Consider the following 24,819-nt stretch of genomic DNA (forward strand, 5'->3'; position numbering starts at 1 on the left):
GAGGTGGTCCAAGATATTAACCCTGTACCACTTTATTTGTACTTTACTCTCCTCCAAGACAAGCAGTTTGCTTGCCTTTCAGCAAGAAACACTTGAACCTGTACACACCTCTTACATGCTGACAGCAGTCTTTCCTTATTTCACAGAATTAGAGATAAAAATATTGTCTATTATCTTGAGCATGACAGTACCAGGGTCATGAGTACCTAAAATTTTGTATTCACAAAGCACTTGATAACAATCTCAGAGACAAGCTCTGAGACTTCACTCTCTGACCTTACACTCAAGATTAAAGAGGATACATAGTCCAAAGCTTCCAGTAATAACCTATTTTCGCTCTTGTCACTCAGACACAAAAAGCTCCTTTGACTCGAGTTACTAACAGGGCAGTCAGTGCCTAAGCTTTAATCAGTGTAGCTGTCAAGACAAGCAGTTCTTTCCCCAGAATTTTCATGTCCTCCCTCATCCCTGCACTTGCCCTTACAGATTACATCAAGTTGTTTGCAGAGACAGATCCAACAGACAACTGCAGGTCTACAGGACCACCTGGCTGCACTGGGAGCCCATGCAAGAAGTGTGCCAATGACACAGAAGAGCCCCTTACAGCAGCATGGGTTCAAGCTGATGGTGAAACTGCACCCACAACGGCTACAAGGAAAACAGAGCAGGGGTAACAGTACCATCTCGCACAGGAATGACAGCACTGCTGCTTGCACGAGAGGACCTGATCCATTTACACAGTCACGTGAGAGGCAAGGAATGGTACAGAAAGATGACCGCGCATGTGAAGAGCCAAGAGTAGCTATCCTTGCAGAAGAATCAAAGCAATACCCAAGACTAGTGAAGCTTTACTTCAGGGTCCCCTCTGAACACTGCACTCTTGCAACATCTTCTATGAGTCACTGGAAAAGGAAAGAGTCCCGCATCGGGAAGCCATTATCATGTGTTCTCTGCTCAGGAGTTTTCAGATGAAGAGCACTTTGCACATGTCCTTGACTAGTATGTGTGGGCTTCAAGCCACTCCTTACAGCTCAGGGTAGTTTTCTTTTAAACTTATTCTCCTGATAAGGCAGAAATGTGCTCTAAGTACACTCAGTTTCTGTACCACAGTTCTTTTTGCTTTGTTTTTAAACCCACCCTCTTTCAAAAAAACACACACAAAGTTTCTCAGAATAATTAGTGGAAAACTTGATCACAATACTCCTGTATAGGTCCAAAATAATTCACATTAACTTGCAAATAATTCAGATAGCAAGTGGAACCAACGAAGAATCACACTGCAACATCACAAAACATTATTAAGGATACAGCAATGTCAAATACAGCAGTGACAGTCAAAATAGGTGAGGATGAGATCATACACTTGTCTCACTGCAAAATTGCTACAAGTAAAGGCAGTGTTCCCTGACTAACCCATATGCAGTAATGCAAGAAGTCCATTGACTCAAGTACTTATATGCCACTGAATCCACAAGCTTCCAGCTCTTCCAGAGGAAAGCTACCTCCAAGTTAGGCTACTTAACTTCAGACTCCTTGTCACACTTTATCTGCTTACTTCAACAGCATGCTTATGCACCTCAATTAGTTATGACTGTTCAACCAACCTGCTCTGTATGGCCATGACTGAGGTTTTTCTTAATTTCTCTCACTGGACGATGCAAGTTGTACAACACTGATCTTGTTTTTCAGGCAGGGAGGCATAGTTCATTTGCCTGACGATCTCAGCAAACAGTTCATCCACCATTGTTTTGCTCTTGGCTGACGTCTCCATGAAGGGACAGCCCCACTCCTGAGCCAGAGCTCGGCCTTCTGCAGACAAGACCTCCCTCTCCGGCTCCAGATCCACTTTATTTCCCACTAGGATCAGAGGAACTTTCTCGTATCTCTTCACCCGGACAATCTGGTCCCTCATTGGCTTGATGTCCTGATCAAACAATCCAAGCGGTTAGTATGTGCAAGCAATCACATGAAATTGCCATACAAACACTACAAAAGCACATTTTAATCAACCCTCACATGCTACTAAAAATTGAAAATATTCCAGGAGGTTTCTTAAATTCATATCCATGTAGATCTAGAAATCAGAGCACGTTCATTACCCACTTCTAGTAAGCTATATACATTTATATGAAATAAGAACTAACTTGTATAAAACGTACACATATTATACATAAACAGAAAGCACTCAGATTTTTGGTTCAGCCAGAGGAAGACACGGTACCTCTGTTTTGAAAAAATCGATTTCAGTTTTCTGAAAAATTTGTCTCAAGTCTAATGACAGCAAACCTGTAACATTAGCAACATGATACCCTTACATGATCATTTAGAAAACCTGTATTTAGTTTACAACTTGAGAAAGTTTGTGATCTAGAGACTTCTCACTTCTGGAATGCTTAAAATAATTCATTGTGAACACATTTAATCACATGTAAGTAACCAAATTAGATGCTGTAAGAATACTGTACTACCTAGAGACGCATTTATTCAAGCCCAAGCTAACATTAGGAGTTTACATTTGAAACTCTGAGTCAGCCTCCTCTGCCCCCTGCATGTTTTATGTTACTATCAGTGTCACTAAGTTCTACAAATTCTGGCATAGTCCTGAGACAAAGCAATTAAGCTTTGAAGTTACTACTGTGGAAAAGAACCATAGAGAGTGGTTTACGCCTACAGGTTTGGAGTAAACATGCGACAGACAGACAAGCACAACTAAATATTAACAGAGTGAATTACTAACTGTATGCCTGTTCCTTAAATAAGGAGGTCTCATTGGTCCCAAAAATGTGTGAAAACAAGAGGAGAAGCATCCTAATGTCATTGCTGTTCCTTTCTAAAGACAGCATGTCTGCAGCTTGTACTTGAGCTACATCGAGGTCTCTGCTAAGATAAAGTTTAGCCTTCAGCAGAAGCAAACATTCTGCTTCAGTGGGGGTGTGCAAGGTTGTGCCAAGCAGCTGGAATACACCCAACTCAGAAACCAAAGCCAACGCAGTAGTTGCAAATCCCTGTGCTGTATGCAGTGCTGCTAAATCCATGTGTTCCCCTCAAATAAAGCCTCATTTCTAGAGGCAGCTTAGACCAGTTACCGGCCAAAACATTTCAATTTTTTCTAGAGTTTTACCAGTAGACATGAAATCCAGACCCACGAATTATCACATATGGCTTGCTTCTCTTCTTCAGTACACCACCTACGCTGTGAAAGCATCGAGCTTATGCTGGACAGGAATATGTTTGGGGGGGAGGGGGCGGAAAATAACAGCTTATTTAACAAGTCATAACTGAAGAACAATAATTCTCTCTTCAAAAGCAACTGAAGACAGATGCCTTTCAAGAAGAGGAAAAAAAAAAAAAGGCGGAAGCCTCGATTTTAATACTGAGTGATTTCTTCATAGAAGGGGATTGCCAAAACATTTCTATTAGGGAAGTGGGAGCGGGTCATTGTTCTCCAGCACTGCGTGGGATTTAACAATGGTGGCACCCCGATAAGTACCTGCAAGGCAAGCAGTTTTCCAGCGGGAAGCCGGGCTCCTAAAGGCACTTTCGGGGGGGGGGAGGGGGGGTACATTTTAACTTGCTCCCTTTCGGAGGAAGGCTGCGGGCACGGCCGGCCAGCCCTAAAACTTCCTCCTCGGCCTTCAGCCGCCTCCTCTCCCCTTGCCGTCCCGTCCCCCCGCGGGGTTACCTGGAAGGACTGCTGATTGACCAGGCTGTAGACCAGGATGAAGCCCTGCCCGTTCTTGATGTAGAGGTCGCGCATGGAGGCGAACTGCTCGGTGCCCGCCGTGTCCAGGATCTCCAGCACCGAGGGCGACGAGTCCACCTCGATCTCCTTGCGGTAGAAGTCCTCGATGGTGGGGTCGTACTTCTCGATGAAGGTCCCGGTGACGAACTGCACCGTCAGGGCGGACTTCCCCACCCCCCCGCTGCCCAGCACCACCACCTTGTACTCCCGCATCGGGCCCCGCAGCCTCTCGCCGCTCCCCAAGCCGGGCCCGGGCCTAGGGCAGGCGGCAGCGCGGCCCTCGCATAGCCCCGGCCCGCCTAGCGGAGAAGGGCGAGGCCCCGCTGGCTCCCGCGACGGCCTGCAGGGGAGACACAGCCGTTAAGGGAGCCGTTAAAGGGCCGTTAAGAGCCGTTAGGGGCCGTGAGGGGCCGCGCGGCCCCGCTCCGCTCCTTACCGCCTCGCCTCGCCTCACTCCATCGCGCCGCGGGACCCGCCCGGCAGCGGCCGCCCCGCCCGGAAGGCTTTCGCTGCGACACCCGCGGCGCAGCCCCGCCCCGCCTGGCTTCCGCCGCGGGGGAAGGGGTTGCGTGTGGCACCGCCGCGCAAGGGGACGGCACCGCCCCCCCCTCCCCTCCCCTCCCCTCCCCTCCAGCCCCGCCCTGCCCGCGGGGCCCGCCCCAAGATGGCGGCCGCCGCCCGGCCCGGCCCGGTCCGGAGCATGGAGCCGGTTCCGGCTCCCTCACGGGGGGTGATGGCGAGCCCTGAGCTGGGCTCACGCCTCTCCGGGGCTGTGGGTGATCGCTGCCGGGCTGGGGGGTTCCGTCGTGAAGCTGCACCCCCCCGCAGAGAAAAGCAAGCGGGGGAGGCAGCGCCGTGCGCTTTTCGGCTTGGGCCGAAATAATAATTTCACTAATAAAATAAAACCTGTGAGAAAAGAACGCCTGTCCTGTTTATTTATGCGTTATCCGAGTCCTTCCTCAGGGCACAGCCCCGGGGGGGGGGGAGCCGGGCAGGCCGCTGGGTGCCGGGCCGGTAGGTGTCGGTAGGGGACATGATTTGAGGCGCTGTTTGTTACACCCAAGGAATTCCTCCTCTCATGGCCCTGCCCCAACGTCGTTTTGTCAGGTGAACTGTGAGGTAGATGTGCGAGGATGGGAGATCCTCGTGTGGCTGGTGAATCAGCTCGAAACTGTATAAAGGTGAACATTAAAAGCCTCCTGCCTCAGCTCTGTCATAAATCGCGAGTCGTTGCAAACCACCTGCTGCGCTCAAGGTGCGCGGGGTAAAGAGGAGAAAGGCACCGACACCCTGAGGTGCTGCTGTCTGGTGTCAACCATCACACAGTCAGTCACGGTGACAAACGGGGAGAGGGGGGAGAGAGGGAGAAAAGGGGAAAGGGAGGATGAGGGTTGCAATAATAAGATTACACGGTCACTTAGGTTCATTGTGTGCACGTCTTTGTGGTGCTGCTGGTCCTTTATGTGTGGGACGGGTGGAGGAGTGACTAAGGGAAAGGGACTGGGGCACAGAGCACAAAGGTGGGGCAAGCCAAAGAAAAAACCCTTTTGTCTTAAGATAATTTGACTTAACCAGCAGCGCCTTGCTTGTGGGCAGAGCGGACAGCCTGAGGGGGTGGTGTGGGATTGGGAGCTTGGATTTTTCCTCCAGGTCCTTGGTGTATAATCAATATCAGTTTGGAGTTCCTGGCATTTATTTTCCAGCGTACAGCACTCGATACTTTCCCCTACATATCTTACATCTGAAAAAAAAAAAAGGCAGAGCGCAAAGTGCACACTATTGCTCATCATCCTTAAAGCAAGTAATTCCTTCATCAGTTCGCTGGGTTATCTCACCGGGCTGTATGCTACCACGCACTGGAGCCATGAAAATTGCTGGTGATGTAAAGGCTTTGAAACTCCAGATGGGAATAGCTGCTGTTCCTGTAAATGGCCAAGCCCTGCGTGAGCCACACGGCCACCTCCAGCCAGTGATGCCTTTCTGCTGCTCCCTCACTGGCACTGTCTCGCCACACCTGTGGAGGTGCAGCACTCCCTGGGTCAAAGACCTGATTTAATCTCTGCTGCTGTACTTTCCCCAGCTCCTGCCAAGGAGAAAAATGCAGAGCTCAGTTCTTGGGAGGGCTTGTGCTCCCTCAGCAAAACAAACCTCCCAAATGAGCATCTGGGCAGGATTTGATTCCTGCCCGAGCTGCTCTGCGCTGTTGATGGACTCAGCTGCTCTGTGCCATGCCCACAGCCAGCAACAATAAAGCAGGCTCTTATTAAATTAACCTGCTAAGACACAGATCCTGCAGGGATGTTCGGGGAATGGACAGATGGCACAAGCAAGGGCCAGAAATAATTGCAATCCCCATCTCACGAACGTGAGAGACAGCTCCTGCACAGTGCTGTGTCCTGCAGCGAGGCAGGTATGGACGGAGGGCAGCATCCTGCCCTGCCCTGAAGTCCAGAGAGCAGCATCCCGGCCTCTGGAAGGAGGGAGAGGGTGTGGAGCCTTTTTCTCGCGGGGGTACTGCAGCATCCTCCTCACCAGACAAAGCGTGAATGCTGCCTGGCTGCTGCTGGAGCCTGTTGCAGGCGGTAATTACTGCCCAGCCGGCTGCTGTGACTCACCGCCGCTGCCCGAGCTCTGCACCAAGCTCTGCCAGCAGGCATACAGCAGGCGGCTGAGTGAAGGCAGCAGGGCAGACACCAGGATTTCACCTGTTACCCTCTAGCTGAGCACATAATTTGCATGAATACACACAAAAAAACAGCTTAAGACCCTGTGTCATATTTTTTTTCCACCTCTTTTCAGTGGTTTTGCTAATCCACTTGTGCCTTATGGTGGTCATGCAGTGCAGGGACTGGATCCTCAGGGCCAGAGGGCTGCTGGGGTGTTGGGTTTGATTTCATATAAGGCTTTTTCAAGGTGTTCCCTTTGTACCGATCACAAAACCATAAGGACGGTTTTCTATTCCAGCTCCTTTGGAGTACAGTGAGATATGTCTTGGGGGCTGGATGTATTCATCTGGCCGAGCCTCCTAATCCAGGGCCACTGCAGTCAGTATTACCTGCAGAGATACTTTCTTCTTTGCCAGCTTCTCCTGCCAACGTAGAGATGACTCAGAGGCAAATTCTGAGGACTTTTCTCTGAAATTTCATATTTCTGCCATGCAGCTTTCAGCCATTATTTTAGTAGCACCAAAAGGCATGCTGGCAAGTAAAAAAAAAAGTTATGGATTTTTTCCAAAGCAATTAGTGATTTGGGGGATGCACTGAATTACGGTTGATACAAAGAGGTGACCATGATTTCAGGGCAGGAGAAGCATTGCTCTCTGTTCCCCAGGCATGGTACCAGACCACAAGCAATTTAGAAAAGCTTGGCCCAGGCACTGGTTATTGCTGACTTGATGTTGAAGCTGGCTCCTGGGGGCAGCCACAGACACACCCCCACTCTTCCTGCTGCTGCCCTGGCCAGGTCTAGGGGAGCCCAAGGGACACCCCAGCCTGCTCCCAGCTCCCCAGCTCTGCAGGGCTGTCCCCAGCAATGGTTTTCAACACGTGCTCATCCTCAGCCCTGCGCCCAGCCACAGAGATCTGCTGTCTCTTTATAGCCCTTCATGGTCCACGCTGAAATAATCCACACCGCTCGCCTTCCTACATCCCACACACCATGCGATGCCCTCACAGGGATGGCCTCAAACTTTACCTTGGCAGGTTACCAATGTGTGTGACAGCCTCCCTCCATACAAATACACAGAAAGGTTTCCAGACAATGCTGTCCTGGAGTGAAGCTGAAAATGTCTCCATAAGGCTCAAAAGCCAGAAGGCAGCAGTGAACAAATAAACCAAACCTGTTGCTTTAAACCTGAACTGAAAGGAAAAGTGGGGAAAGCTTAACATACCATCAGGATGTATTTAGGATTTGTGGAAATAAAGCAATTTTAAACTAACACCAAACAGAAGAGTTCTTTTTAAATTCCATGGATTTTCATTTTTTTTTTTAATCATATTCCTGCAGCACTTACAATTCAAATGCTAAAGAAATGTGCAAACTTGTGCATGAAATGGAATAAAAGACTCAAGCAGCTAACAATTAATTAAAGTGAAATGCTCTGCTTTATTCCCATTGAAGGGAGAGATAAAATGTAAAATTCAACCCAAATGGGGTTTTGTGAAAACACGTTAATATTATGTTGATCTTAATTGGCAAAACCATTTCTATATTCTTTATAATAAGTTACTTTTCACTTGACAGTTTCCTTGTAGCACAGTGACAAGTGCTTCTCCTAGATGCTGATTCCTCCATTCGGACTCCGTTAACACGTGCTGGGTGCAAGGCTGTGCTCCTGTGCAGCGCACGCTGACCAAGGCTGTTAAGATCTCTGTGCAGCCCTGGGTGGGAGATGTGGCCAGGGCTGGCTCTAGGTCTGAGGAAAGCTGTGCACTGTGCCCCATCCCTGTGCACTCTCCTTCATGTCCATCACTTTTTTCCTGTGGCAGCTGAGGGTGCACATACACGGCAAAGCCAGTGGAGAACTCGTGTGCATGTCCCCAGGTCATGGCGCTGCATGCAGCTGTTGCTGGAGGAAGGAGGCAGGTAACAGGCTGAGATGCTTCTGGAGAGGATCAACCTGAAGCCAGAGGAAAAGACTTCCCAGACAAGTGTATTGGCAGAGCTGTGAGTAGTGTCCAGACAGCCAGAGATTCTCCCCAGACTGCATTTGTGAAAGCTAACAAAGCTGTCTGCGAAGCGAGAACACAGCAATCTCATTAGGAGACACTTTATCAGCTTTCCTGGCAAGGGAGGACGATGGCGCCGAGCTGTGCCTCCTCCTTGCCAGAACCTGTCAGCTCCCCTGGAAACAGCACCTGGCTGCTTGGAGGCAATCCAGGTGACAGCGAGAAGCTCCATGGCACCCCCAAAAGCTACGGCCTGGAGAACACGTGGCATCCAGCGCCAGGGGAGCTGGAGCAGCAGAGCTCAGAGCCCCACCACTCTGGGAGCCCGGCACAGGAGCAGAGGACTTGAAGCACTTGGATGGAGAAACTCCTCGAGGCCTCATTGGAGCATTCAGATTGGACAGGGTTGCAAAACGGTTTCTTTCTTGACTCAAAAAACAGAGATAATATTTGCCAGGCAGGAGCAGGAGCAGCAGGGGCCATCAACAGGCTCAACGGGGCTTTCCGTGCTGCTGAGGACTCACCAGGTGTCTGCAGTAGTTGCCCGCAGTCGTTAGTGTTTTGTTCTGCAGTTTATGAACTTGCTTGAGTTCATTTTGTGGACAAAAGCTAGCAATCCAAACCCCAGCTGTCTCCCTGCCCTCAGCAGTGAGGGGCTGCTGACTCTTCCAGTTTTGCAGAGCAGCACTTCGGCGTTTCAAAGAATTTCCTAATTCGCTCAGTCTGGAGAGGATCAAACCGTGGGCTGATGAAAGTGAGGGTGGCTCTGGCAGGGCCAGCACTCCCTCCCGGCCTCCAGCTGCCTCACCGGCCCTGCAGATGGACAAACAGACAGAGCCCTGCACAAAAAATGCTGCAGCCAGGGGCCCACGGGCACCTCAGTATCAGCAGCCTCTGGGTAAGCCCAGCTGCCCCAGCAGCAGGGGGAGGATGCTCTCACCTCTGCCTTGTACCACAGCAGACCCAGAGGCTGGTGTAAATATTAAAACTCTGTCCCTGTCCCTGCCTGGGCTGAGCCCCGCTCCCACCCCAGCCCACTTGCAATTCCTTTGTCCCAGTGGTGGAGGACAGGGGACGCATCTGCCAGCCTGGCTCAGTGTCCCAGGGAGTTGGGGGATGCGGATTTGGGATGCTGGGGGGAGAGTGCTGAGGCTCATCTGTGGTCTCACCCTCATCCATGGGCTGGCAGCTCTCCTTGATCTGGTGTCACTGCCTCATCCCCAGGGCTTTTCTCATCTCCTCATTCTCACTTTTCTAATATTTTCCCCAATAAGTAATCCCATGCCAAATTCTTCCTCATCCTCTTAAAATTCTGCAAGTCTCTTACTTCTTTTTTTTTTTTTCCCCCCACTGTGAAGTGTTTCGAATCCGTCTGCATTTAGACTTCATACCTTACACCACCACTATGTTCTGATCATTTAAACATGAGCTCTTTGCATATTATGCCTGCTTGACACAAATTCTTGCATGTTCCCTAGAAAGAAAATTATCCTCCATTATCCAGTGCTTTACAATGAATAGGAACGGACATCACACCAAGAAGAGCCGCAGCAGCTCAGTTAAGGATTAGAGGTGGATAAAAGGCAATTAGCAGCCTTTTAAGTTCTGTTCCAGTATCTGCTGACGCCTTGTGGCCCGGCTTGTGCAGCCCAGCTGAAACTGACAGTCTCTGGGATGGGGTGAAGGGAATTTGTCCCTGCATGCCCCATAGGTGGATGGAAAACAGAAGCTTCCTCCACCAGGCAGATGCCTGCCCTAGGTTAGTTCCACCCCCTTGGAGTTTGGGGAAGTTTGGGGAGGGAATATGTGCTGAGGCTGCTTTTGCTGCTGGGGCTGGCCCAGACACAGGTGCCACAAGCACTGGATCTGCGAGGATCCGTCTCACCTTGGATTTGCTGGCTTGGTGCTGCAGGGCTGGATGGGAAGCACACACTTGTGCCAAGCTCACCCAGGGGACATTGCTCAAACGACAGCCACAATTTGTCTCCTATCTTCTTTGTGAAAACCACAGCCGTGTGCATACCCAAAATGGGAGTTGGGAGGATTCTCCCGCTCCTGCCAGCACACCCCAGCCCCTTGCAGGCTGGAGGACACACATGGTCCCGTCCTTGCCCAGCTGTTCATCAGCAGCAGGCAAAGCTGTGGAGGTTCCAGGCACCTGCGGGAAGGGACACGAGGGTACCGCTGCATCCCCATGCTGCCATCTCAGCCCCAGGTCAGCACTGCCAGAAACCTTACAGCAGGACTGGGCAGGAAAGATGCTCCCTCATTGTGTCCTGTGAAAGATACAGGTCAATAATGTCACAAACAGGACAACCCCTGCCTGATAGCCCCAGCACAAAGGCAGGGGAGGAGAGCAGCGGTGTGGGCTGGAGCATCCCTGCTCTCTGCTCCTGCCCTGCAGCCCTGTGCCAGGACCAGGCTGGCTGGCGGTGGGCATCTGTGACTCATTATCCCTGCTCGCATCCTGATGACACATTTATTGCCAGCAGGACCGGCCTCCTGCCAGCCCAGCAGCCTCACGGGAGCGAGGCAGGGAAGAGGGCTGGCTCTGCCAGGGCCAGGCGTGGCTGATGAGGAGCCCTCCAGCACCGCCAGCACCCTCCCCTCCTGCAGCACCCGTCATGCCCCAGCCAGCAGGCTGGCAGTGCCGGGGCCATGGCAACAAATGCCTTTAAAATGTTCTTTATTAAGTGAGAAATCTGACTCCGCTTCCCGTGCCAAGTCCTAATACAGCGCAGACCTAAATACAGCACTAATGCAAAAGCTTAAAGGATTTCCCATAATTGAGCAAAGCTGGCAGAGGGGTGAGAGCCTGGGAGGGGGAACTGCAGCCCACCTCCCCACCCGGCATGGGCCATGCTCTGCCTGTCCCTGCTGGTCCAAATCCAGCCACAGCCCCACCCTCAGACTAGGAATTAAGAAGACTTCCAAGGCCTCATCCTGCCCAGTCCTAAACCTCAGGCTCCCACCGTCACCCTGCATCAGGGGCAGTGCCTGGTACATCCCAGCTCTCCCTCTGGCTCCCTGAACTGAGGGGCCACATCTGCTCTAAAACTCTGGCTGGGCTCCCCAAGACCTGCCCCATGCCTGCCCTAGCACAGCATTTCACCCCCAGGGCTCCATGAAGCCCAGCGGTGTCTCCAGGGCAGTGTCCCCACGGGGAGGGACAGCCCAGGGCATGGCCAGGTGGGTGCTGCCTCCTCTTGTTCTGCTCAGCAGCACTGCAGTGAGGGACACAGAGTAATGTGCCCAGGGCCAGTGAGGACAACTACTTTACGAGGGGTCACCCCCTGCAATTAGCTGCCCTGCTCTAGGCAGCGCTGGGCTCTTAAATTCCTCGCTCCAGGCTTTAGCATAAGCCAGACAACCCCGTTTGAACGATGCAATCAATTAAATACAGCAGCCTCTGTAGCTGCATGGAGTGGGAGTGCCCTTTGCAGCCGGGATGTGCTAACATAGCCTGGGCAGAGCTGGCCCATCCTGCCCCAAGGCTCCTGGGCATGAGCCCCAGGTCCCAAGTCTGTCATCCCTTCGCCCCTCCAAGTCCCCCAGACTGCCCCACTGAGAGCTGAAGGGAGCTGTGTCCCTTTGGCATTTGGCACAGAGGGCAGGGGATTGTTTTAGCCTGAGGTCACTAAATTCCCATTGCTGCTTCCCCTGCCCCAGTGGGGGACAAACACCGAGCCCAGCGTGGGGCTCACTGGGGCACGGTCTGGGCCTCTCGTGCTGTAACCTGCCTGACAGTTCAGCAGTGCCCTCGAGCGCCGGTGGTACGTCCCACATCTCCTCACACATCTCCTCACCACCACGTCCCTCGGGCAGGGTCACACTGCAGGGACAGAAGGACGGCGGCTGTTGTTCAGGCCTGGGTTTCTGCAGTGGAAGTCAAACAGTTTTTTCTTTGACAGGCATTTTCCAGAAGCCTCGCAGAGTAGCTGTGAGCACTGTTACTGTGGCACACACACACGCATGCACCCCAAAACACCTCTCTGCATCCCAGGCACCGTGGAGCTTCTGCCAGGAGCTGCTCACAAGCCAGGGCCCTTCCAGACAGCAGCCACACTGCAGGTGGGGGGGGCAGAAATGGGGCTGTCAGCAGGGACACAGTGCATGCTGGAGAGCCCACACCGTCTGGAGCCGCTGCTTGTGCACAGAAGCTGCAGCAGAAACCACACCGAGATCAGCTGAATTATGGTGGCAGCCTGTTAAAGCAGAAGCTGCATCGATTATAAACACAGGCTTTGGGAACGTGATGGCCACAGAGGGAAAGAAGGCAGAAGCAGCTCCTTTGGGATGGTGCAGATAACATTTACAAGCAAATAATTTGCATGCACTGCGGAGGGAAGCAGAAATACCTCTGTGTGACCCAGGTGCAGCTCCAAAGAAATCCATGGTGCAGCATCATACCGCAGCCTCCTGCCTGGCTGTGTTGCTCCTTGCTGTGGCAGCTGCTGCACACATCCTGTCGCCCTGGGCTGGATTTACACCTCCAGATCCAAGGCAAGGACAGCAGGAACAGGATAACACACTGCTGCTGCACTGACTGGCAGAAACACCCTGAAAAAGGCAAAATGGGGAGGAAAGGGCAAAGGCATTTGCAGCAAAGGTCTTGTAGCCCAGCCAAACCAAACCCGGAGGAGTGTCTGCTCCTCCAAGCGCCTCTGCATGGCCTTTAAGCTGTGGTTTTCCCCCTCCAGGCAGGTCCCTCTACCCACAGACACCACAAGACCTTTCTGGGCCCTTCACAGGTGTTGCTTTTTGGGTAGATGGGCTGCAGCTTGCTCTGAGCATGCTCCCTCCACCAGGAAGGGTTAACTGGCTGCTTTTGTTGGTGAAAATATTTTAAATCCACAACTCATAGGGGATTAGCCAAACATTTCTTTCTCCATCCTCCTTTTCCTTATAATAAATAGATCAAAGTGATCTATTTATCCAGTACTGAGTCCAGATTGGGTAAAAACTGTCTGGCTTTGGACCACAGAGGCCCATCTTAATAAGGAGCAAGCCTTGAAAAATAGATGTCTTCCCTGGGTTTCCCACTGAAGTTTCAATAGCCAAAGAGCTAAATGGAGATTTTTATTAAACTTGGCTTTCCTGCACAAACATGCCCCAGCAGAGAGGAAGATAGATAGGCCGGGTGCTGCAATATTTCCAGATGACACTTGCCATAAATACAGCATCATGTATGGTGTGCTCGGGTTCTTTAATCCAACTTCATCTATAAAGCACTAGTCCTGGCTCAAGACAAGTAATTGCACCCGAGCAATCAGGAGCACTTGGCTTGCTGGCAAAAAACACTGGCAGCTCTTCTTCTGGCCTCATTTTCCCTCACGCCCAACCTCAATCTCAGCATGGTCATACCTGAGCTGGCAGCGGTGGACTGGCTGCCTTGGGCTCGTGTCAGCTGAGAGGTGGATTCTGCCTTTCCTGAGCAGGCTTCAGCTTTGCAGCAGTGTGGCTCCATCCTGCGGGGCTGGGAGCCTGCCTGCAGCCCAGCACTGCCTGCTGCCAGCCCAGTAAAACCCTTCCTGCTACTGCTGGTCAAAAGATGAGCTTGGTACAAACTCAATTAAGAGCCATGGCTGCATCACCCTCTCTGATACACAGGGCCATAAAATTAAACCCATCAACGTTTCTCAGCTCCAAAGCTTTGGGTTTCTCCAACTGACCCACGGCATGGTGTTTGCAGCAGTAAAAGTGAAGCAGAGGAAAGCAGGTAATGAAAACTGAGTAACCATTCGGGAATGGTCCCACACCATTAGTAGAACACCAAAGCATCCATTGCTTAGAAAAGTTTCAGTTTTCCCTGTTCTTTTTTGGTTTCAGAAACAATACAGACACTTAATTACGCCATCAGACTAGGCAGGAGTCATTTATAGAAAAAAAAATCTAAGTGGCCTTGACACATAAATAGAGTCAATTAACCTGCAAAGAGAAGACAGGGAAACAGGCTGATGAAAAAGAAACAGTTATATAATTTTGTCCTAGACTTGGTCTGTCTTTTCTCAAAGTCAACAGCGTGTCCTACTAAAGCTGATGGGGAACAACAGTGCGTGCCTGGGAGCATTGCTCCTGCTTCTGCTCTGCACACCACCAGGCAGCTCTAGTAGACCAGGAGCCTGACATATTTATTTTAAAACTCCTATTTTTCCCTGGTATCAGATTCTTGAATACATTTAGGAAACAAGATCCTTACTATCCATGTGGCTTGCACCTTGGCTGTGAAATGCAGAACAGTTCACCTGGTCTCCCACCCTGTTTTTCTGGGCTATGAGGCAGGACTCCAGGTCAGATGCTGGCTAGGCATGCACACATATAGGCTGCCCAGGAGCTGCAAAGAACCTGCCTCGGATCTAGTTAAATCAACCAAGGAACCTGTAGTGAAAATGGCCAACAATGCCCATACTGCAGTCCCTTTCCTCGTGTTGGCATTAAACACCTTCTGTTGCACAGGTCTTGACCCGCTTGTCATCTTGCATCATCTGTGTTGCAGCAGCCTGGGTGCCAAGGCCAAAATGCGACTCAAGACTTAAAGATGAGAGCCTTCCACATCTTCAGGGGCTTCCAGGTGTCCTTTCCTGCTGCTGAGAGCCTTTCCTGCCAAAGCCATGCCGCAGGGCTTGGTGCCTCCAGCTGGACCCAACACGTGAGTGTGAAAGCAACTGGTACCAGAGAAGAGCTTGCAGTGAACATCAGGAGCCCCTGCATGCCCCATCCCCTCCCTTGTGCCATCACAGACAACCCTGGCCGTTCCTTGGCCAAGGCAGATTCTGCATTGCGGTGTGGTTGAGGAAGAGGCACCTCCAGTGATTCCCATGCAGCTCCCTCTGATCGCTGTAGGAGGATGTGGCCCTGATGCTGTCATCAAGCTCACAGCGGGGACCCCAGGCACATCAGGATCAGCATCACAAGGAAAGATGATTTCTGCTTCACTTTCAGACCTGAATCCCCTGGGGCTCAGGAAAATGGAGGCTAATGCTTTTAGGGAGTAAGTGGTGACCTCAAGAGAGTTTAGGGGCAAAAGTCCCCTTACAGCAATGCTGCTGGCACACGGGTGGCAACCAAGGAGGGAAGACGCTGCTGAACGATGTTCTTATCTCTACATCTACTCAGTGCTACAGAAGGAACAAAACCTCTGTGTCTCAGCAAGAAGCATGTTTCCCATGAGGAAGATCAGACCAAGCGTCGCTGCAGTCGCCCCAGGTGCAGCGAGAGGCACCTCAGCCCCGCTGGCTGCGTGCAGCCGGGGGTGTGGAGCTTGGCCAGGCAGCCCAGGGGAAGAGTCGGGCACTTGGAGGAGAGTTTGGGAATCCAGGACTCTGCCAAAGGGAGATTACTGTTGTATTACTGCACTGGGACATTCAAAACAGTATCTGACACAAATGCTGAAAGAGAAAAATTAATACACACATCACTGTGCTACAAAAGCTGTAGGCCTTTGAATTATATTCAATTTATTCTTCATGGTTATCTTCAAATGCACAGCTCTGATCTCCTCTCTAATCACATCATAGATAGGGTCAGAAAGGAAGCATGGAAAAATACAAAACAAACATAACACATCACATGTGTCTCAGAAGGTCTAAGGCACAAGAGAAACCAAAAGGCAGCATCTGGAAAGTTTTACTTTTATTTTTCTAAAATACAAATTTCTTTCTTGTGTTAGTAACTTTAATATGATAGGCCTAATGCATCCAATAAAGCGGAGGCACTGGCTACAGAATTCAAAATACTGAAAGTATTTTCTGGAAAGAAATTTATTCTGTTCTTCTACACTTTAGATATAACATTGAATCAAATTCATTAGTTATTATTTTTACATCAGAACCTTTAAAGATTGGGACTAATAAACTGGAACTTGAAAAGTTCTTAAAGTAAACTCCTATTAATGTGTAGATATGGATCCATAAAAAACATAACCAAGAATTTTATACACTTTATTAAAAGATCAAAAAATAAACAATAACAATATAGAAGTAACATACTAAAATGAGTAGCATTATGCACATTTCTAAAGCACGTACAAGCACTACAGCAATATAACGTGGCAAAAAGAAAAATAAATTCAAAGCGTACACCCTGTTGGTAGCAGTTGAGGGAATGAACTATTGTGTTATGGAACTGAAATATTGCATTAGCCTATGCCTGTCTGAATCTGATGATGTTTTAATTTCTTACAATTCCACAGGGCTAACTGTAATTGTTTGTATATATTCTAAACCATACCATTAAATTGATTCCTAATGTTTCCCTTACTTTGTTTTACCAGAAATGCCTATGAAAAGAAGAATGTGCTTCAAATATCTACTTTACACAGTACAGTATAAGTGTTTTTATATATTTAAATTAAAAAATTGACAATTTAGAACATTCTCTGTTTGATTTGATTGCCTAAAATACAATTCTCTATTAAAAAAAAAAAAAAGTGATCTGTTGTCAGGTGATATAATAAGGAGCATGGGGAGTTTAGTTTCATTTTCATGATTTAAAATATAAATATAATTGAAAGAAAGCTAATTGTAAAGAAAAAAAATCCCATAATCCAATCTAAGAATGGTCTTATCATCCCCTCATCTGCTAGGATACAAAAGCCATGGCAACAAAATCATTTGGCTTCCACCACTATCAAATAGCATCTGTGTACAGTAATAAAGAACTGGAACCTTGTAATTCGGTGTCAGGTAATTCTCTCTGTTGTGTGTTTGGAAAGAATAACTTCATTTTATTTAATAGTTGTGTTATTTTGCATGTTTAAATATCCCATTTGAGAGGCATATAGAGTTATTTTTGATGATAGAGATGTCAGTAAAGATCACTAGCAAAGATTTTAGCAGTGTTGTCATGATCATACTCATATCCCAAGGAAGTTTTACCAGCTACGATTCATTTCGCATAGTGCAAAATATGTTTCTCTCAATCTTAGAAATGAGTAAGAGCTTGATTATAAAATTGATTACAGCAAAGGGAAGCCTTAATAGCACAGTGACTAGAATTTGCTGATTATTTCATACTAAAATCTAGGTTATTGTAACGCCCACAGAGACATCTGATTTTTTTTTCCCGCTGTTTTAAAGACACTGGGACCACATGATGCTCAGGTTCTGATTCATCAAACCACCTGTTTAAACAAACCACGTGGTGAAATACAGTCTGGGTAGGGGACATTTTGTCAACGATGTCAAGAGAGCAATCTCTAAGACAGCCACCAGCAGCAGTGGCTGAAGAGCAGTTACCTGGCAGCAACACAACAGCCCCCAGCCCTGGGATGGGCAGGAAAGGCAGCCAGAGACACCGGGTGCCACCACCCACTGGCACTGTTCTGGGTGTTCAGCTCAGCAGGCTGAGCTGGGACCAGCCTTGTGGCAAAACCAGCAACCTTACCAAAGCGAATCTGAGGTTTGCATTTTGAAAATCAATCAAACAAACAAAACCCACAACTGTTTCCAACCAAAAACTAAGTGGGTCAGTACAGGCCCTCTAGCTTTTCCAAAAAACACTCAGTACTGCAGAGAGTTGCCAGTACAACCAATAGAGCTGGAGTGGGAAGGGAATCAAGAGAGCCCAGGGACCCAGGGCTGCTGGGAATTAGGAATCTGCTGGAGGGGAAGGATATTTTACACCATTCATCTTCTGTTTTCTCTGTTACGACTAACGTTTCATTAGGCAAAGCAACATGCTTAGCAGTGAACAAAAGGACAACCAGCTCCGCATATGAGAGCATCTCCTGGCTAGTAAAGGCACAGGTCTTTGCTTGGGATTCCTGACACTTGGCTGTGGGCTGCTTCGTGCTGTACAGAGGGCAGCCTGACAGCTCCAAAGAACCAGGGGCAGCCTTGGCTGGACAGGGAATGCACAGCCAGGTCCTCCTGGAAGTGCCAGTTCTCTCTGTTAAACTGTGACCGACTACAGGGAGATAAGAACCAGAGCCATGCAGCCCTCAGCCACCGGGCAGCCCCTTTCTACCCAGAAGATGCTTGAGGAGCACTGTGCTGCTGCTCAGCAGGCTGGGCGGGATGGTTGCACTCCCTTTTGATGGCAAGACAATAGGGCCTGTTAACCCCAGCCAGAAGAACCAAGCTGGCCACACTGTCACGATTAGCATTCACTTCCCTGCCCAGCATCCATCTAACAGCTTCCTCATGGCAGGCAGCACTGTGCAGCACTGCTGTCTGACCAGGACCTTTGGCTCTCTCAGATGAACACTAAGGAAGGGGCACAGCAGGAGAAAACTATCCCAGGACAATACAAAACAGCTCCTCCACTGCTCACTGGTCACTTCAATTTGGTTAGCTTGCCCCAAAAGGTTTAGAAAAAGGAAAAAAAAAATCAGCAAAAACAAAACAACCAAAACAAACAACAAACCAGCATGTTGCACCAGTTCAAACTCCCTCTGGGATTTAAAACACTTGCTGCAATGACAGCCACCTATAAGAGATAAACACTTCCAGCTAGAAATAGGATTAGGTGCTAGGAAAAACGTGTGTATGCTGTCACTGACTTATCAGTCCTAATAGGATTCACCAAGAATACAAAGCATCAGAAACATGACCTAGGGTGTGTTTGAAAATGTAGGCTGATTAAAAAAATCTTTGCTAGTGACCTTACTAATTAATTAAGCACTGTTTCCCATTTCTCTGTGCTGCAGGTTGGAGCTGACCTGTTATCAGTCTGCTGTATAATAAGCTATGGCAAACTACAAAGCTTTTACAACAGCAAAGCAACATCATGCTTTCAGATAAGTTTTATAGCAAAAAACTCCTCCTTTTCAAAGCCTTAGTAATACCTATCTCTTTTACAAACTTTTCCTGTATTATTACAGACTTTTTATATTCAAAATAAGTTCCAAGGATTTCTTTCGTGGACTATGTACATAAGTGCAAAAAAGGTGTGTCTCACACATTCGTACACTAACTGAATCAGTTTAACTGCAGCATATTTGTATCTTCAACACTGTTACAGGGTCATTCCACAATATTTTTTCTTATGTACAGTTTTTGCTAATATAAATTAGTATTAAAATAGTTACACGTTTAATTATTTAGCCCTGATCATAACATAATCATGTGAGTGTTCAATTTCAGGAAAACAAAACAAACCAAAATTGCAAGCAGAGCTACAGTACTGAAACGGATTAATTCTGAATTCCCACAATGCAGGTGAACGTGAAATGAAAGAAAGACCAGTCACTATGTCGTAAATACAGGCTGTCGTGTTTTCAAAGTTAAAATACTGTGGAATAACCCTTGCCACACAACAATTTCTACAAGCTATAAAACCTGACTCTAAATCCATGTGTTGTAAACTTCTTGACTGAAAAAGTGACATAAAGACACAAATTCAGCGTTCACATGGGACTTTGGGATTTTAAAAATATTCAATCATATCTTTATCTGACAGTATCGAACTGTACCTTTAACAAGCTCATACTGTTACACATCACTTTTAATTTACATGTGAAAATTTCACAAATAATGTATACAAAGGTAGCCATGTTGTAGTTTTGTTGCCATAGCAACAACAACTTAATATAATTAGTTAACAATGAATCTATCATTGTAGGAGTTACATACAAAGTTAATTTTGTTCTTAAACTGTAAACTATACAAACTAGTTATGGACTGTATTCTATACCTTACCATGCTTCAGTGTTGGTTTAGAATATAACTAAATGGGTTGAATACATGTAGTAAAAATTTTAAACTTTCTCTAACTCTCCTTCAAAATTAAATTCATTAGTTACTAAAGATATCAAAAAAGCAATAATGAAAACCTTAAAAACTAATGGTAAAGAAATGAAAATATATGACATGAATTAATGCGTTGTAGCCTAGTAACAATGTGTTGTAGCTATATTTACATTTGGATTAGGCTATCAACTATTTTTTTTTTTTAATGTTATTACAGTCTTTAACATACAGTATATACTCTAAGGCCTTCAACAGGCACATGGTAAAATCAGGTCAATATCAAACTAAATCCATTCAACAGGAATGGGAAATTAGATTTTCCTCATAAATTTCACCTTTTTCAATTTTCATGTATGTGAAATGTACAAGGGATAAAAAAAAAATGAGGACTCCAGTTTCTCAATCATTGTGTACTAGCATGTCCTAGAGCTACTCTACTGCGTTAGCAAGGAGTCTGCAAGGTGGAGAAGACATCTCATCAGACACACACGTCTCCTTATCCGACCCGATGCACCTTACAAGAGACACATACCCATCTCCATCGCTGCCTGTACGGTTTGCACAGCTCCAGCCGCTCGGGCGGGACTTTCGCCGTGGTCTGCAGCCGACTGCACGCTGGGAGGACCCCGCCGCAGGAATCTGGAGCTCCGCAGCCGCTGCTGGAGCCGTGGCAGGAGCACGGCGCTTGTGGTTTGCAGAGCGCGCGGCCAGCCCGCCCGCGCCACTGTTCATGAACACTCCGAGTGCAGTGCGAAATGACACGTATGGCAGAGAGGAAAAGTGCTTCAGAGTGTTCAGGAACGGGGCCGGCGCGGGCTGGCCAGGGAGGTAATGGTTTCTAGAACATCACGATGCAAAAATACAAAGTCAAAAATCATCAGCTAGAAACTTCCAACTAAAAAACACGGCTGATTGTGAAATCATGTTCCAAACTACTAAAAACACTGTATTTAACAAAAATAATCTTAATAGTTTTATGAATCCATTTTATTTTAAATCCCTCTTTTATTGTCTCCTTATGTTACAGTTTAGTAGTAGTACTTATTATTGAAACTACTAACAACCTTTTCGTGAAAATGATCAATCTCAGCTTTCATTTTCCCTCTGCATGACCCGTTTTATCCAAGTTTCAGCATTTCTTGCATATTGTTTGCATAAGGCTGAGAGAAATGGACAAAGAGAAATAACTTTGGATAAATAAAAAATATAGGTTCATGGAAAGTGGGAAGCTTATAAAAATGTCACTAAAATTATATTGATTTAAACAAACTTACATACATCTCTTGTCAAATAAAGGATGATATTCATGCTTTTATGACATTTGTTTAGAGTCACTAACTAGCTTGGTGACTTTGTAATAGTCTATTTAGGAAATTTATAGTCTGTCGACTGTTTTTTTTTTCTTTCTTGAACAAAGAAAATTAGAGCAAGTCATTGCACAACTAGTTTAAATAGTGCTACCTCAAAATGGCATTTTTTGCCGAGATTGTTTTGAATTTGGTGAAGTTTAGTGCTTCAAGCTTTTCTTTCCTTAAACTCATTTACAAATTAACTCTAAATTTGCCAGCAATATAAAAACTGTTGTGGCACCTAATATAACTACCCTGAACATCCCTCATTGGACCTCTTTAATAAAAAATAATCCTTAAACGTTTTTTTTTCAGTGCTTTAAATGTGACGTGAAAACAGCTGTATTCTAGGTTTACATTCTATGCACATCTATGCCAGATGTTTAAGTAGATAAATAAAATAGGAGGTTACATCAAAGTGTCAAGATATACAAAAATCCATTTAGCACTGAAAAAGTTCCAACCTCCTTTAACTCATAAAGCCATACAAGCTTGAATGCATCCTTTCTGGCTTAAGAAGATCAGCTCTGTTCTTTGTTGAGGCACTGGCACAGGTTGTGCAAAACCCATTTTGATACACAAATAATTTCAAACAGGAAGTACTCAAATCCACTTTTTCCACTAACAATGTTATGGTTTTGGGAAACAGAAACTCAGTGGTTAAAAGAACAGGTATGTGGTAGCCAATATAAATGAGAGTCACTAATTTCAGGCAACACCATCTTGCTTTTGAATGGTGATGACTGGGAAACATCTACAGACACAAGTGACTGTCAAAACACGAGGTTCATGATTAAGGGTTAGGGGTGTATGTTTTTTTCCCCTCTTTCAGGGTTTGGTTCAAAGCCTGCTGAAATGAATAGAAAGATCCCTTCTGGCTCAAGGCCTTTTTGAGCTGGACTCTTCAAAGATTCTTGCCATGAATAAATTGCCACAAGCAGCTGATCAGAGCCTCATCAGGGACAAACCTGTTGTGCTCCACACGGCCCTTTATCACTTGTGGTCCATGTAGGTACGTGTCTACCAATGTATCTGTGCCCCTGCTGGAGGAGAGGGGGGCAAGGAAATTCTCTAACCAAGGCAAAGGAACTTGGAAAAGAAAATATAACCTGTTTGTCAGAGTTTGGCACTCTACAAGACCACGGTGAATCCAGGGAGGCAGGACACTAGGAACTTGTCTCTTGCTTGTATTTAATAATGACTGTCTTTCTCCTAGCACTTGATACGTTTATGGAGTTCGTGGATTTACAGGAGCAAATCCATTTCTTCCATAATGCCAGTGATACTACACAGCTATGACAGGGATGAATTTAGCTGCATTGTTGAACTAAAATGCATTCTGTGTAGCCAGATTGTTCAGCAAGGCAGCAGGACACCAGGCTGTGCTGCCCAGCATGCTCAGCTGGAAGCTGTTTTATTCATGCGCTTGATGAGGAGGTATTGAAAACTAGCCCTTGGTTGTGACAAACGTTGGTCTTGATCAAGTTGAAGGTGCCAAAATACATCCACTGACCTGCAAGAACCTCATTAAAAAGAATGTTTATGCTTTGATTTTTTCTTCTGGTTTGTTACTGCTGTGTTTGCTTTAAAGGGCCAGAAATCTTGGGAAAAGTCACCGAATCATGAACAATGGTGATTAAAGAATTGGTGCATGCTGACAAAATTTCAAAGAGCCACAGAGGATTTCAGGTGGAAATGTTTCAGCATGCCTAGAGAAAACAAGCCCAGTCTTCATGGTATTACCCAGCTTGGGCTATGTCATGATTATGGGCCTGCTCCAGCTACATGTTTTATAGGTAACAGTTGGCATTTGTTTCTCTCTAATGCAAATGCATCTTTGCCCAACTGAAGCCATCTTACCTATCCACATGTTTCTTTTTCACTGCACCATGAAAACAGCAAGAAAGATTGTGCGCCGTTTGCAGCTGAGAATGCACTTCAACGTACAACAGAACTGCAGAAATTCCTTGATGCTTACCATAATCTGAGCAAATCTTTCTTATCCCCTTACTGAGATTGGGTTTTTGTGTTTTTCTTTTTTCTTCAGTTTCCAAAATGAGCTCACTGTATTTAAAGAAATACCCTGAACTGGACTAAAATGACAGCTGTCCTTTTATATTGTTTGTACTAAAAATTTGGAGACTCTGCTTGAAGGCAAATTTTCCATGATAAAAGGAGCATTTAACACAAGCAACTAGCTGACATTAACTGCAAAATCCAGAAAAGGGCAGAACATTCCTGCGTCGTGTTTTTCAAGCACATAATTCCTGTTTCCCACAATAACATTTTTAGTAAAAAACAAACAAAACCCCATAAAACCTACAGTATATGAAAACTTAAGACATAACAATAATGAAAAAATGGTATTGAGTATACTTGATAATGATGTACACTTTAAAACAAATCAATAGACTATGATGTAAACAAAACAGTAAGATAACACTTTAAAAACAAGACAAACATTTATCCATCGATAGTATACAGTAAACCAACAGTCCGCTGTGCAGATGCACTTATCAGGATGGTAGTCATAAAATGATTAAGTGTGTTAAAGTAATGTGTTATAAAAGTCTATTATAATTTTCTACTTGTATATCTCATATAACAGAGCGCTGTTTGTTAATTGTTTCTATAGTGCTTTTTTTTTCTTTTTTTTTCTTTTTTTCCTTTTTTTTTTTTTTGACATTCCCATTGATCAGTTTTTGGTTAACATGTAGGCTGCAACAGGCTTACTGTAGAGGTGGTAGAGAACGATAGAAGGGAAGAGGGAATATATACAGAAAGGCCATGCGCAGCTTCCCACCAAGAAGTCCTGGTGCTCCATAATTTTACGGTTCAGAATTTCAACATGGTCTGCTGCAGGAGAAAGAAAAAAAGAACAAAGAAAGAATGTGAAGCTAGCTATATATTTTCATCAATAAAGTCATTCTACTAAGATACATCTACACCCCCACTGCATTGCCCAACAGGTTGCTATTTGTATGTTGTGGAGAGACAATGTTTTCTTCTCTCAATTTTGATGTAGGATGAAACCACTAATAACACACTTGCCATCCTCTTTAGTCTGCACTTAAGGCTTTCCATTTCCAGTGTGCTTCACACATGCTGAAAAAACAATTTATGAAATAGGGAGGTGGGAGAATAACAGCTCCATTTGTGAGACAAGAAGGCAGGTGGAGAGTGACTAATGAGAGGACCGGAGGAATCCCTGACCACTGTTGGCTCCTATGTCCTTTGAAGGCAGCCACATATATTCACATGAAAATCTAATCCTAGGGAGCCAAATATGAATCAGGCTCAGAGACAAAATATGAACATACACACCCTGTGCCCAGGTTACCCTCTTCTGTGAGCAAATCTTCTCTCCTTGG

At 46.6% G+C, this 24,819-nt stretch overlaps 2 protein-coding genes across 4 annotated transcripts in view; both read right to left on the reverse strand.

Moving 5' to 3' along the window:
* Positions 1 to 1,604: 1,604 nt before the first annotated feature.
* RAP2C (RAP2C, member of RAS oncogene family) lies at positions 1,605 to 4,265 on the reverse strand. The gene is made up of 3 exons (XM_084294143.1): positions 4,179 to 4,265; positions 3,683 to 4,082; positions 1,605 to 1,924 (listed from the first exon to the last, which is right to left on the reverse strand). The coding sequence occupies exons 2-3, from the start codon at positions 3,953 to 3,955 to the stop codon at positions 1,646 to 1,648; spliced, it is 552 nt and encodes a 183-aa protein (XP_084150269.1). The 5' UTR covers positions 3,956 to 4,082; positions 4,179 to 4,265; the 3' UTR covers positions 1,605 to 1,645.
* An 11,761-nt stretch (positions 4,266 to 16,026) lies between these two features.
* MBNL3 (muscleblind like splicing regulator 3) overlaps positions 16,027 to 24,819 on the reverse strand; it is a 99,041-nt gene continuing 90,248 nt past the window's right edge. For all 3 annotated transcript variants that reach the window (XR_014618796.1, XM_084294043.1, XM_084294042.1), the window contains one exon: positions 16,027 to 24,304. The gene's annotated coding sequence lies outside the window, so the exon portion shown is untranslated. The remainder of the gene's footprint in view (positions 24,305 to 24,819) is intronic.

This window comes from Netta rufina (assembly GCF_964035555.1).
Source record: "Netta rufina genome assembly, chromosome: 12".
Classification (NCBI taxonomy): Eukaryota; Metazoa; Chordata; class Aves; order Anseriformes; family Anatidae; genus Netta; species Netta rufina.